Source organism: Syngnathus typhle, linkage group LG19, assembly GCF_033458585.1.
Source record: "Syngnathus typhle isolate RoL2023-S1 ecotype Sweden linkage group LG19, RoL_Styp_1.0, whole genome shotgun sequence".
In the NCBI taxonomy this organism is placed as follows: domain Eukaryota; kingdom Metazoa; phylum Chordata; class Actinopteri; order Syngnathiformes; family Syngnathidae; genus Syngnathus; species Syngnathus typhle.
The window spans coordinates 2,538,363-2,552,626 of NC_083756.1; the positions used below are offsets into that span (position 1 = coordinate 2,538,363).

The 14,264-nt window shown below is 42.6% G+C and overlaps 3 protein-coding genes and 1 long non-coding RNA gene across 5 annotated transcripts; 2 read left to right on the forward strand and 2 right to left on the reverse strand.

Annotated features, from left to right (window-relative positions):
* Positions 1-2,331: 2,331 nt before the first annotated feature.
* LOC133143993 (carbonic anhydrase 1-like) lies at positions 2,332-6,286 on the forward strand. Its single transcript, XM_061266330.1, has 7 exons — positions 2,332-2,401; positions 4,011-4,208; positions 4,778-4,896; positions 4,965-5,057; positions 5,121-5,183; positions 5,264-5,419; positions 5,578-6,286. The coding sequence occupies exons 1-7, from the start codon at positions 2,332-2,334 to the stop codon at positions 5,695-5,697; spliced, it is 819 nt and encodes a 272-aa protein (XP_061122314.1). The 3' UTR covers positions 5,698-6,286.
* Positions 6,287-7,845: 1,559 nt separating this feature from the next.
* On the reverse strand, positions 7,846-8,787 carry rbis (ribosomal biogenesis factor). Of its 2 annotated transcripts, none has more exons than XM_061266116.1 (4): positions 8,641-8,787; positions 8,282-8,401; positions 8,081-8,203; positions 7,846-8,016 (listed from the first exon to the last, which is right to left on the reverse strand). In XM_061266116.1, exons 2-4 carry the CDS (start codon positions 8,393-8,395, stop codon positions 7,948-7,950), a joined length of 306 nt encoding a protein of 101 aa, XP_061122100.1. In that variant the 5' UTR covers positions 8,396-8,401; positions 8,641-8,787; the 3' UTR covers positions 7,846-7,947. The 2 variants fall into 2 exon arrangements, with proteins under 2 accessions (XP_061122100.1, XP_061122101.1); XM_061266117.1 differs by lacking the exon at positions 8,641-8,787 and adding an exon at positions 8,484-8,634.
* Positions 8,788-9,541: 754 nt separating this feature from the next.
* On the forward strand, positions 9,542-12,518 carry LOC133143873 (carbonic anhydrase 1-like). Its single transcript, XM_061266114.1, has 7 exons — positions 9,542-9,693; positions 9,834-10,031; positions 10,417-10,535; positions 10,603-10,695; positions 10,759-10,821; positions 10,904-11,059; positions 11,236-12,518. The coding sequence occupies exons 1-7, from the start codon at positions 9,660-9,662 to the stop codon at positions 11,353-11,355; spliced, it is 783 nt and encodes a 260-aa protein (XP_061122098.1). The 5' UTR covers positions 9,542-9,659; the 3' UTR covers positions 11,356-12,518.
* A 291-nt stretch (positions 12,519-12,809) lies between these two features.
* On the reverse strand, positions 12,810-14,255 carry LOC133143875 (uncharacterized). Its single transcript, XR_009710499.1, has 2 exons — positions 13,261-14,255; positions 12,810-13,004 (listed from the first exon to the last, which is right to left on the reverse strand). It is a non-coding gene; the product is annotated as an uncharacterized LOC133143875 (long non-coding RNA).
* Between the last annotated feature and the right edge of the window lie 9 nt (positions 14,256-14,264).

The following is a 14,264-nucleotide window of genomic DNA, read 5'->3' on the forward strand; positions in this document are numbered from 1 at the left end:
CGCTAACATAGCTAACTGACTGCCTTTCGACAACCCTGCTAACTCTATGAGCGCCCATTGTGAGCCAATTCTGAGGCGGCAGAATATAATATACTACAATGCCTCTTTTAAGACCACCAACAGATCAATTGTGTTTCATATTATAATATATACCTGTATGTACTATATTAAGTATACTATATTGGTAGACTAAGTGGGTGTGAAAGATATTTTGAAATGTCCAGGAGTTTCTTGTTGTTTGTGCCCACTAGGAGGCGCTGCTGTATGGCATCTTGAGGCAGCCTTTTCTCGCAAGCTTCAGCAATGCGGTCGAGGCGAACATTACAGTGAAAGTCAGCTGCTATATATATATATATAATTTATGTGTAGTTTGATGTTATAGAAAAATGTGTTTTCTCTCTCCCAACTCAACTCCCGTTTCCTCCTTTCTTTTTTATACACAGAGCGTAGAGGAGCAATTCACAAAAATGAACGTTACCCAGATAACGTAAATATACACATCATTACAGCCTGTTAGAAAATAATGATCATGACAAATACATATATATAATCCCAAAATTAAATATTACACTATCAAGCAGTGCTTGAAGGACGCCAAGCCGTGCCGTGTGTAATCACAGTCTAATATTTCAGGTTCATTTAAATTGCATTTCTTGTCCAATTCTACCATCTAGTGGTACGATAGTAAGAGGCCAGACAATGTGAGTTTCTACATGGGGACGATTTGCGGCCGGGGGTGCACATTTATTCACAACGCCCCACAGCTGACGCCGAAAAACACCTTGCTTGAGCCAGTGTTGAAGGATATGTCCATCCTACCTTTTCATTTGTAACCTCTTTGTGTCTTTATCATCATGTGCCTATGGTCTGCAGAATCAAAAGCTTTATTAAAAAAAGTATGGAGGTACCACAGTGAGCATGAAAAAAAAATGTATTTTATGTAGCCTGTTTGCAATTTGGGTCGGTTTGGTTTGGTGTTAAAAAAGTGCATGCATGAAATGACTAGTTTTCAAAGTCAAAGTCTGCTGCTTTATTGTCACACAAAGAGATCGAAATTGCGTTTCCCACTATCCCACGGTGACAAGACATATTACACACACACACACACATATATATATATATATATCAGCGCTCTGTTTGAAGGATTGCTAAGAAAGAAGCCGCATCCACTCCAAGTGACAACATGTCTCACGCGTGGGGATACACCGCTAATAACGGTGAGCTTCACTCTCATCCCGATCCGCCACACTTGGCCTTGCATTCGTGATCAGGGATTCAAGTTAAGTTTATTTATATAGACCTAAATCACAGACAAGTCTCAAAGGGCTTCACATGTGCAAAATTGACAATTATTCTCAACATCCCCTGATCTTAAAGGGCATGTAAAGACACTATGGGGTCCCAAAAATATGGACTTGTATTTTAGGAAACTGTTGTTAAATTTTGAATAAAATTGCGAATTGAGGAGTAATCGATGAAAAATCAACGGTTTGTATGTGATCGTTGAAATTCATCCCGGAAATTGCCGAAGTGACTGTGACGTAGATTATAGGACGCCGAGCGTTGCCTAGTTGCTTAGCCCAGTGGTCCCCAACCACCGGGCTTCGGACCGGTACCGGTCCGTGGGTCACTTGGTACCGGGCCGCCAAGCCACACAGAATTTTTTTTTATCGAGATCAATTAATTCAGGTCAAGACACTCGTCCTGGTCACGTGACATGTTTCCCCAGTCGAGCCCGCAAAGCTAATATGTGGCGACAGGCTAACTAACCAGGCAATGAAGCATTCAAAACTGCTTCAACACATGGAGACCAAGCATCCTGCAATAAAAGACAAACCTTAATCACTTCGGGTGTCATTGTTTCCGATTACGTCTAGATGGGACCGGCTCGTTTCTGAGAAACAAACTCAGTCCTCCCACTAATTCAACGTAATGAGTTTTATTTTTGTCATTTGTACTTGTTTTTATGTCAGTCGTATCATTTTATTTCATCGTATTTATATATTTATTATAAATGTATTATTTATTTATTTATTTATTTATTTATTTATTTATTTATTTATTTATATAAATGTATTACTTATTTATATAAATGCCGGTCCGCGAAAATATTTCTGACATGTAACCGGTCCGTGGCGCAAAAAAGGTTGGGGACCACTGGCTTAGCCCATGTAAACCTAATGGCGGATACAGCGGCGGAAGCGATGTGGTCTGACAAATCTCCCTCAGATGATTCTTCAGATGAAAATGAAGAAGAGTATGATTTCTTTCCTGGGGTACAAGGGTACCAATTTGACCTGGTGAGAAGTACCCCAGAAAATCAAACTGAAAATGGCGATCATCGTGGTTGCGGGCAGGGCCATGGTCAGGAAAATGCGGATCGGCTTGGAAATACTGACTGGTTCGTAACAAAATATCCCATAATTAACTGCCTAGATAATTGTGAATAATTTAAAACTATTCTACTTGTTAATACCTAAGCGCAAAATGGGAAGAAAAAAAAAGATATTCTAACCGGAGATTGCATTGACCTAATTTTCACATGGTCCTTGTTTACATTTTGCATTTGACACTGACAGCTGTCAAGTGCCACGTTATGGCTCTTCTTGTGTACGTTTTATTTTTTAGGGTTTTTCTTTTGTAAGTTTAACTTTGGGTACTTCGAAAGTGTCATTTTAAATTGTACTTTGCTAGGTGTTCGTGTACACGATGTGTTGTGATGACATCTGCTGTGGAGTCTTCATGTTGTCAAGAATTTGAAAAGATGAGCGAATACTCTGAGCTGGAACCAGATAAGGCCCCACTAAGCTGCGTCACTGACCACCCAAGTTTCCAGGGCAATTGTCTAGACCACTGGGTGCTGGAAGTTGCCTATCTACAATACAGGCAACAGTACCATCAGGCTATGGATTTTCCACAGCACGAGTAGGTGTAATATTAGCATAGCTTTACTCCTAAAAATAAACCTAGATCTAGAGATTCAACTTTTTGATTATTTACTTGAGCAAAGAAATGAAACCTGAATTCATAAATACATTTGTGTACTTTCAGAAAATACAGACACACAGCATACAGACAATTGGTCCGTTGGTGTTGGGGAGTTGTTGTTCGCCACCACAGAATACCGTTTCCCTTTTGCTGTGTGAGAAAGATACGGGCCAGCTTTCCTAACCCTCATGGACAGCCATACACTGGTTTCAAGTGGCCAACGCTTTGACTGATTTTCATGAATTTCTTTTATATTGTAATATCATGACCAGAAAAATTATTATAATGTAAAATGATATTTTGACAGTAAACATACTTTCATGGTTTTGCCACAGGTCAGTGTTCAATTATTGATGAGACACAAAAATAAAAGTGCCTTGTAAATGCCTCTGATTCATGACAAGTAAAAAAAAACAAAAAAACACACCATGATGTTTGGTTGTTACATACAGAATACAGGAGTGAAATGGATTAAATGCTGAAATCTGCAGTTGATATGGACACTTTAGGGGCAATTCTTGGAAAAGTGACAAACAAATTTTCAGTTTCAGAAAAATAATTTTAATGATCAACAAAAAATTTAGACTGAGGACTTAGAGAAAATTTCGGTAATTAAATTGTTAATTATTAAATCTGGGAATTTGAGTCTGGCCGCGGGGTCTTAAAATCGGCTCGTTTTGTCCAAACAAAAGGAGGGGGGGAGTCCTATTAACTACGTCACGGTACCACGTGATCCAGAATGGAGCGGTTCATGACAGGGGCCGGAAGATCGAGAAACACACACAAATTGACTGCGTTTGGCTCACGAATGCAATTTCATTTCAATCTATAATATTATTTGAATACAGGTGAATATAGTCGAACATTCTGAGTGGTTTTTAGAGCATGTTAAAGGTGCCTTTACATACGCTTTAACTGCCAGGAGGGCAAGGAAAAACTCAAAAACCCCTACTGCAGTGGTGCACGTAAAATCCACGCATTTGCAGCATTTATTTATTTATGTGTTTTCTCCCCTACCTTAGGTCCGGAGAAGTGGTCAGCCAGTTTCCCCATCGCCGACGGTCCGCGGCAGTCGCCCATCGACATCAATCCCGGCCTGGCGTCGTACGACGGCGCGCTCAAGCCGCTCAGCCTCAACTACGACCCGGGCACCTGCTCGGACATCCTCAACAACGGACACACCTTCCAGGTGACCTTCCGCGATGACACGGACAGCTCCGGTGAGTACTGTGCATTTTTATTTTCATGTTTTATTATTAGGACATCGCCGCAGGGTGATTTTTTTTGCATGCATACATGCATCAGTGACGCCATCCAGATACAGGATTCAGGATACAGGCAGACCCGGAGGAATGGAGGCTGCTCAATGGGAGAGAAACACAAAATCTATATTTCTCGATGCGGTTATAGCAGAAAAGAAGTTAGAGAGATTGTAAAGAAAAGTGAAAGCGAAACCTCAACTGATTTATTAGTTTAATGGATTAAGTGAGAAAGGGGTATGAATCTAAAAAGCTCTGCTTCCTCTTACTCCTTTTCGAGCACTTTTGTTTTTGGGTGATTTAAATATGGCACTTTAAAGTGTTATTTATTGTATTTTATGTTGTTAACTGATGACTGCTGGGATAGGACATATCAAATCAAATCAAAGATGCGACATACATGTTCATCCAACCTCAGGTTCACAGTAGGAGGCCTCGTTTCGTTGTTGTCGTCTGTCGCTGTCACTCTCAACATTCAACGTTCCCGTCTCTTGGTCTGTCCTTCCGTCTGTCCGTCTCTCCGCCCGCAGTTCTGACTGGTGGGCCCGTCTCGGAGGTATACCGGCTCAAGCAGTTCCACTTCCACTGGGGGGCTTCTGACGACACGGGTTCGGAGCACATGGTGTCCGGGAATAAGTACCCTGCGGAGGTAAAGATGACTTTTTTAAATTAATTTATTTTTTATTTGTAAGCATTTTTTGGGATTTGTTTTCACAGCTTCATCTGGTGCACTGGAACACCAAATATGGCAACTTTGACGAAGCTGAGAGCAAACCCGACGGACTCGCTGTGGTGGGAGTTTTCCTGCAGGTTCGCACCAAAACTTAAAATTCACCTTCTGAACATGGATCGCTGACAATTATCGCGTCTTAGATCGGCGATGAAAATGCCAGTCTCCAGAAGGTTCTGGACGCCTTTGGTGCCATCAAGACCAAAGTATGTTCCCGTGGTGGCGACTTGAGTTAGCGTCAGGTCATCCTAATGCCCCCCCCCCCATCCACATCCCCCTCCCTCAGGGCAAGCAGACCACGTTCAAGGGCTTCGACCCAAGCAGCTTGCTGCCCTCCTGCCTGGACTACTGGACGTACGAAGGGTCCCTGACCACGCCCCCTCTGCTGGAGAGCGTCACCTGGATCGTCTGCAAGGATGCCATCAGCATCAGCTCGGTTCAGGTAGCGCCTTGCGTACAAATGCTTCTTTGTTGAGTTGAGTTTGTGAAGAAGAAAGAGTGGCTCTGTTTTGGACCAAACGCAACGATCAGTTGTAGTTTTGGATTAGTTTGTCATATTCTTTTAGTTGGTTTTATGAGTCACGTCTCTTCTCTCCGCAGATGGACAAATTCCGCAGCCTGCTGTTCTCAGCCGAGGGGGAGCCCGAGTGTTGCATGGTGGACAACTACCGCCCGCCGCAGCCGCTCAAGGGCCGCCAAGTGCGCGCTTGCTTCAAGTGAACGCCCAACGCAAACTGTCACAAGTAAAGCAATCGGACGTCAGGAAATTTCCACCCATAATATTTACTGCTAGCTCTCCTTGAGTCACATGATCAACGGGGCTTAGCTTGATAGGCCGAGTAAAGTTGGATTTTGATGCTAAAAAAAAAAAAATTGTTTTAAATCCAAACTCTGATGGCGCAGATCTACTGCCATAGTGCCCCCCCAGTTGCCCTTTTGACCTCCACACTAGCCACTTTCTCCTACCTCCTTTTAGCTCATGTGTCTCCCCTCCGTCCAATATTCCTTCATGGAATTGTGTTTGTGTCCCGTGGAGCACTTATCAGACGTCTCTTTACTGAACCTACGAATGTTCTGTGTCCTCCTGTGTTGGAAACAAATTGAAATGAATTGTGTCGAAAACAAAAGCGTGCAATTGAGATAGTAATTAAAAAAAAAAATTGCAAGGAAGAAGACGAGAAGCTGCCAAGAGATGAGATGTTCAGGCACTGTATTTCTGAACTGAACTCTTGTACTAGAGAGATTGTAATTCAATTTTTTTTTATGACAAATCAGATACCTTATTTTTTAAATTTTGATTGACGCCAGTGGTTGTTAAGCCCTGTTCAGAAGTTGTCTGTCTTATTGTTATTGTATGACATTCGACCAGTTACATAAAAGTTGTGAAAGACCTGTTTTGAGTGGTATGTCACAATTGATCATTATTGATTTGATTACATAACTCAAGGTGGTCAAAAATAATAAAAAATAAATGTATTACAGGTTTAATTTAAATTCAATTCAATGTGGGTTTATTAAAAGGCCTTATAAATTCACAAGCTCATATCTATGGAATTGCTAACACTTGTATTCCCTGACCACAATCATAATATAAGCAACATCATCAGAAATAATGGTCTTGCCAACGAATTCAATAACTACTTTGTCTCTATCGGTAGAAACATATCCAGTAAAATCAGTCAGCTTCAGGATGCCTCGTTTAAAGACTATCTATCAGGTAATTACCTGGGCTCTTTCTTCCTGAATCCAACTAACTGCAATGAAGTGTATAAAATAATCATGAATATGAAGAATTCAAACTCAGCTGGAACAGATGGTATCTCAGGTAAAATTCTGAAAAGCATCTCCAATATAATAACTGCACCTCTTACATATTCCATTAATCTGTCCCTACTCTCTGGAGTAGTGCCACAAATAGCAAAAATAGCACATATCACACCGGTCTTTAAATCAGGAGACAAAAACGATCTTAGCAACTACAGACCAATATCAATCTTGCCTACTCTTTCCGAAAGAGTAGTTTACAATAAACTTAACAGCTATCTAAACAAACTAAACATCATTGCCCCATCCCAGTATGGTTTCAGAAAGGAAAACACTACATATATGGCAGTACTTGACTTGACTGATAAAATCTACGGGGCAATCAATAAAAGCGAATATGGTATTGGGATTTTTCTGGACTTGTCTAAAGCTTTTGACACCATCACGATTGACATTCTTATGACATTCTTCTTACAACACTATGGTATTAGAGGCCTGGCGTTAGACTGGTTCCACAGCTATCTATTTGGAAGACATCAATATGTCTCTATTAACAACCATAAATCTTCATACAAGCCCATCAATTATGGAGTTCCTCAAGGGTCCATCTTAGGGCCGCTCCTTTTCATCTTATACATAAATTACATTGTTAATACTTCACCCATACTACATAAAGTATTATTTGCTGACGATACAAACTTGTTTCTTTCCCACAAAAATCCAAATACACTTGAACAAATCATAAATAGTGAGTTAGCGAAAATAAACATATGGTTTAAATGCAACAAACTCTCCCTAAATGTCAATAAAACATACTACATTGTATTTCGGTCCCATAAAAAAAAGGACATTGACCAAATTTGCATAGAAATTAACGGACAAAACATTGAAAGAGTCAGCTCTACTAAATTCCTGGGGATCCACATTGACAAATTCTTGAACTTTAAAAAACATATTGATGATCTCACAATCAAACTGTCTAAATATGGGGCTTTATTCTTCAAATTGAGACATTATCTCCCACTCACTGCACTTCTTATTCTTGCACACACACACGCACACACAATAGAGCAGTAATGATAGATTTGTACACAGAGTAATTGGTAATTTAAATAATGGCATTTAATGACAGTTATATGGATATTTACAAAATAAAGTAGGTAAAAATAATGTTATCAATCACATGTGCACAACAACTGAAATCCATCAAAGCTGAGAGAAAAGCTGAGCAGCACTGTCAACATTTACTGGCTCCTTTGGCGGCTCTTTGACATTCTAAAGAAAGAAAAAATAATGACATTTTTGATCATGACATAATACAATAAAAATGTCTATTTGCCTTCAGCTGCTGTGCTGGTTTCTTTGGTTCTGCAGCGACGCGTTTGGAAACGCTGACGTCCTTCTGGACTTGCAAAAACATTTGGTTAAGGTTTTCTACCTTCTCATTTTTCACAGCACTGATCTGAGATGATAAAAAAAAAAAGACATTCAGTATAATTATTTAAAAATGACCATGCAATGAAGACAAGATGGACCATACATGTTTCAGCTTGGTCCGGATGGGCTTCGCTTTGTTTTTGGCCTTTAGGTGCTTGTTCGCTGCCACTTGGAAAACATTTGGTTGCTTCTTGCCTTTTGGTTTGTTTTTACCCATGTTACCCTAAGACAGAAAGGACGGTTAGGGGTGTGAGTATGTGTGTGTGTTGGGGGGATTAGGGTACCACCACTCGATTGTAATTTACCAAGAACGTCTGCTGTTGTTTCGGGAAGACACGGGACAATTAAACGGAAGCTACAGCTACATGCTAATAGTACACCCAAGTGCATGTTATATAATGTCTTATCGACAGAGGCTGGCGTTTTTCTGAAAAAAACAAAATAATGCCGCGATCGATTTACCTGTACAACTTGTGTTTTTTGGATGAACGACCCGAAAACAATACTTAAACGTATCTTGCGCGCGCTCCACGTTTTTCTGTTTCGTATTCTGGAGTAGCGTCCTTTTTTGATGACATCATCAATATGACGCGTCTAATTTTAAAGGTCCTCCGAGCCCGCATTTTTATAAATTGCCTGCAGGTAGAGCTATTGCACCGCAGAAAAGCCTGCCTAACGGGCTGTGCATTGCAAATGTGCATTATACAATATGTCATCCGCCATGCTGAAGCAGCTTCAGTCGTGTTTGAAGGTCATGACTTCAAGCCGCTCAACTATTACGGATTTGGACTTGACTTTATCTGCACTCGCTCCGGTTCCGAACTGAGAATTTGACAGATAACGAAATCTATCCATTTTGTGACTCGCTTATCCTCATAATGGTCGTGGGTGCGCTGGAGTCTCTCCCAGTGGTCTCTGTACAGTAGGAGGAGTGCATCCTGAACTGGTTGCCAGCCAATTGCAATCGTTATCATTATTGCGTCTCCTCTGTTTTCTATTTAAACGTGATGCAGGCGAGACTAAAGCGACGAGACAAAAGACACTATTTATTTATTTATTTTTAATGGATGTCACAATGGAGCGGACGAGGATATGAAGGGACCACCTGAATTCGTGGTCATGGGTTCGACTCGGGTAACACGGTTGGATTAGCGTTAGGGTTCGGAGAGAGAGAGGGAGGGAACGAGAGAGAGAGAGAGAGAGAGAGAGAGAGAGAGAGAGAGAGAGAGAGAGAGAGAGAGAGAGAGAGAGAGAGAGAGAGAGAGAGAGAGAGAGAGAGAGAGAGAGAGAGAGAGAGAGAGAGAATTGCTATAGTACGTCTGGAAAGCCGGTGTCGGAAGAGAAGGAGGAGGAGGAGGAAGCGTCTGGGAACGTGAGAGGGGGGCTGAGGGGGGGGGGGGGCGGCTGTCAGTTGTTGGGGGCACTAGCGCTGTGTTTGCAGGACTGCTTAGAAAGAAGCCGCATCCACGCCTAGAGACAACATGTCTCACGCGTGGGGATATGCCGCTAATAACGGTGCGTTTCAGTTTCATCCCGATCCGCCACACTTGGCCTTCATTGCGCCTCATCTGCGCGCGCAGATGTTGCATTCGTGCACAGGGAGGCGCGGGTAAAATCCACGCATTTTTTTGTGTGTGTTTTCTCTCCTACCTTAGGTCCGGACAAGTGGTCAGCCAGTTTCCCCATCGCCGACGGTCCGCGGCAGTCGCCCATCGACATCAATCCCGGCCTGGCGTCGTACGACGGCGCGCTCAAGCCGCTCAGCCTCAACTACGACCCGGGCACCTGCTTGGACATCCTCAACAACGGACACTCCTTCCAGGTGACCTTCAGCGATGACACGGACAGCTCCGGTGAGTACTATACATTTTTATTTTCATGTTTTATTATTAGGACATCGCTGCAGGCTGATTTTTGTTGTTGTTGCATGCATGCATGCATCAGTGACGTCATCCACAATTTATTCCTGCAGGCAGTTTATTTCATTTTTGTTCTTTTTGGCCCTTTTCCCTCTGACAATATACATTTTATTTCCTAAAATGTACTGTATGAGTTCATTGTATTTGTCATACTGTATGTGTACAATAAGAGCTCATTCTTCCCGCTGGAGGGCTGAGTGGACGGCAAGGGGAGGGAGGGGGGCTTGTTGTCCTCTGTCGCTGTCACTCTCAACATTCAACGTTCCCGTTTCTCGGTCTGTCCTTCCGTCTGACCGTTTCTCCGCCTCTCCGCCCCCAGTTCTGACCGGCGGGCCCATCTCGGGGGTGTACCGGCTCAAGCAGTTTCACTTCCACTGGGGGGCTTCTGACGACAAGGGCTCGGAGCACACGGTGTTCGGGAACAAGTACCCTGCGGAGGTAAAGATGACTTTTCTTTTTTTGGGGAGGTGAAATTTGTAAACATTTTTTTTACTTGTTTTCGCAGCTTCACCTGGTGCACTGGAACACTAAATATGGCAACTTTGGCGAAGCTGGAAGCAAACCCGACGGACTGGCCGTGATGGGAGTTTTCCTGCAGGTTCGTACGAAAACCCAAACTTCACCTTCTGAACATGGTTTGTTAACAATTATCGCGTCTTAGATCGGTGATGAAAACGCCAGTCTCCAGAAGGTTCTGGACGCCTTTGGTGCCATCAAGACCAAAGTATGTTCCCGTGGTGGCTGCGTTTTCTACGCTTGAGTTAGCGTCAGGTGGTCCTAATGCCCCCCCCCCCCCCCTCCCTCAGGGCAAGCAGACCACGTTCAAGGGCTTTGATCCAAGCAGCTTGCTGCCCTCCTGCCTGGACTACTGGACGTATGAAGGGTCCCTGACCACGCCCCCTCTGCTGGAGAGCGTCACCTGGATCGTCTGCAAGGATGCCATTAGCGTCAGCTCGGCTCAGGTAGCACCTTGCGTACAAATGCTTCTTTGTTGAGTTGCGCTTGTGAAGAAGAAAGAGCGGCTCAGTTTTGGACCAAACGAAACGATCACCCAGTTTTGGACGAGTTTGTCTTTTTCTTTTAGTTGGTTTTAGCATTTTGTCAGTGTTGTCCACCATCACGTCCTTTCTCTCCGCAGATGGACAAATTCCGCAGCCTGCTGTTCTCGGCCGAGGGCGAGCCCGAGTGTTGCATGGTGGACAACTACCGCCCGCCGCAGCCGCTCAAGGGCCGCCAAGTGCGCACTTTCTTCCAGTGAACGCCCAACGCAAACTGTCACAAGTAAAGCAATCGGACGTCAGGAAATTTCCACCAATAATATTTACTGCTAGCTCTCCTTGAGTCACATGATCAACGGGGCTTAGCTTGATAGGCCGAGTAAAGTTGGATGTTGATGCTAAAAAAAAAATTGTTTCAAATCCAAACTCTGATGGCGCACATCTACTGCCATAGTGCCCCCCCCCCCCCGTTTTGACCTCCACTCTAGCCACTTTCTCCTACCTCCTTTTAGCTCACGTGTCTCCCCTCCGTCCAATATTCCTTCATGGAATTGTGTTTGTGTCCTGTGGAGCACTTACCGTTTTTTTCCATGTATAATGCGCCCCCATGTATAATACGCACCCTAAAAATGGCATGTTGATGCTGGAAAAAAGCCTGTACCCATGTATAATACGCACCCAAATTTTGACTCCTACTTAAGTCCGTGAACGTAAAATTATTTCAGAAAAAAGATCATCTTTAGGAACAACCGGATGTTATTCTCCCGGTCAGTATCACTGCGCATGCGCTAGCATACTCAATAGTGAAGAAATGTTTCGTATTTGTGTAGGGTACATTGTGACAGCAAACGAGCAGGTGATCGAGCAAGCGTCTGATACGAGAGCATTGTGTTCGTATGGAGCGTGTTTGAAGTGAACAGCAGAAAAGAAAGCGCATCTGTAATGGCGGCCTCCGTATGATATCCGGATTTAAAAAAAATAAATATATTTTTTGTACCCATGTATAATGCACACCCCAGATTTTAGGACGATAAATTAGTTACATTTTGCGCATTATACATGGAAAAAAACGGTATCAGACGTCTCTTTACCGAACCTACAAATGTTCTGTGTCCTCCTGTGTTGGAAACAAATTGAAATGAATTGTTGTGTTGAAAACAAAAGCGTGCAATTGAGATAATTTAAAAAAAAAAGTTGCAAGGAAGAAGACGAGAAGGGGCCAAGAGATAAGATGTTCAGGCACTTTATTTGATCTCTGTATTTCTGAACTGATGTTCCAAAGAGAGATTGTAATTCAATTTTTTTCATGACAAATCAGATGCCTTATTTTTTATATTTTGATTGACGCCAGTGGTTGTTAAGCCCTGTTCAGAAATTGTCTGTCTTATTGTTATTCTACAGTTACATAAAAGTTGTGAAAAGACCTGTTTTGAGTGATATGTCATAATTTATCATTATTGATTTGATTACATAACTCAAGGTGGTTGAAAAAAATATATATATTACAGGTATAATTTAAATTCAATTCAATGTGGTTTTATTAAAAGGCCTTATAAATTCGCAAACTCATATCTATTTGCGAACAGTTTCAATGCGTGTGTTTTGTTTTTGTACTGTTGTGACAGGTGGAAAACCTTGCAGGGGGGGGCGGGGGTTCTGTCATGTGACACACACACGCACACAAACACACGCACACACAATAGACCAGTAATAATAGATTTGTACACAGAGTAATTTTTAATTTAAATAATGGCATTTAATAACAGTTATATGGTTATTTACAATATAAAGTGGGTAAAAATAATGTTATCAATCACATGTGCACAACAACTGAAATCCATCAAAGCTGAGAGAAAAGCAGAGTAGCACTGACAACATTTACTGGCTCCTTTGGCGGCTCTTTGACATTCTAAAGAAAGAAAAAATAATGACATTTTTGATCATGACATAATCAAATAAAAATGTCTGGTCTTGTTAGGGTTAGGGTACCACCACTCGGTTGTAAATTACCAAGAACGTCTGCTGTTCTTCGAAAACACAGGACGGAGTGCAAACGGAAGCTACAGCTACATGCTAATCGTACACCCAAGTGCATGATATTTAATGTTTTATCAACAGAGGCTGGCGTTTTTCTAAAAAACGAAATAATGCCGCGATCCATTTACCTGTACAGCTTGTGTTTTTTTGGATGAACGACACGAAAACAATACTCAAACGTGCGTGCGCTCCACGTTTTTCTGTTTTGTATTCTGGAGTAGCGTCCTTTTTTGATGACTTCATCAATATGACGCGTTTATTTTTAAAGGTCCTCCGAGCCCGCATTTTTATAAATTGCCTGCAGGCAGAGCTATTGCACCGCAGAAAAGCCTGCCTACCGGGCTGTACATTGCAAATGTGCATTATACAATATGTATCCGCCATGCTGAAGCAACTTCAGTCGTGTTTGAAGGTCATGACTTCAAGCCGCTCAACTATTACGGATTTGGACTTGACTTTATCTGCACTCGCCCCGGTTCCGAACTGAGAATTTGACAGATTTCGTTATTGCCATTATTATCTATCCATTTTGTGACTCGCTTATCCTCATAATGGTCGTGGGTGCGCTGGAGTCTCTCCCAGTGGTCTCTGTACAGTAAGAGGAGTGCATCCTGAACTGGTTGCCAGCCAATTGCAATCGTTATCATTATTGCGTCTCCTCTGTTTTCTATTTAAACGTGATGCAGGCGAGACTAGGAAAGCGATGAGACAAAAGACACTATTTATTTATTTTTAATGGATGTCACAATGGAGCGGACGAGGATATGAAGGGACCACCTGAATTCGTGGTCATGGGTTCGACTCGGGTAACACGGTTGGATTAGCGTTAGGGTTCGGAGAGAGGGAGGGAACGAGAGCGAGCGAGCGAGCGAGCGAGCGAGAGAGAGAGCGAAACAGAGCGAAAGAGAGCGAAAGAGAGCGAAAGAGAGCGAGAGAGAGAGAAAGAGAGAGAAAGAGAGAGAAAGAGAGAGAGAGCGAGAGAGAGAGAAAGAGAGAGAGAAAGAGAGAAAGAGAGAGAGAGAGAGAGAGAGAGAGAGAGAGATGTCTGGAAAGCCGGTGTAGGAGAAGAGGAGGAGGAGGAGGAGGAGGAGGAGGAGGAGGAGGAAGAGTCGGAGAACGTCGGGGAACGTGA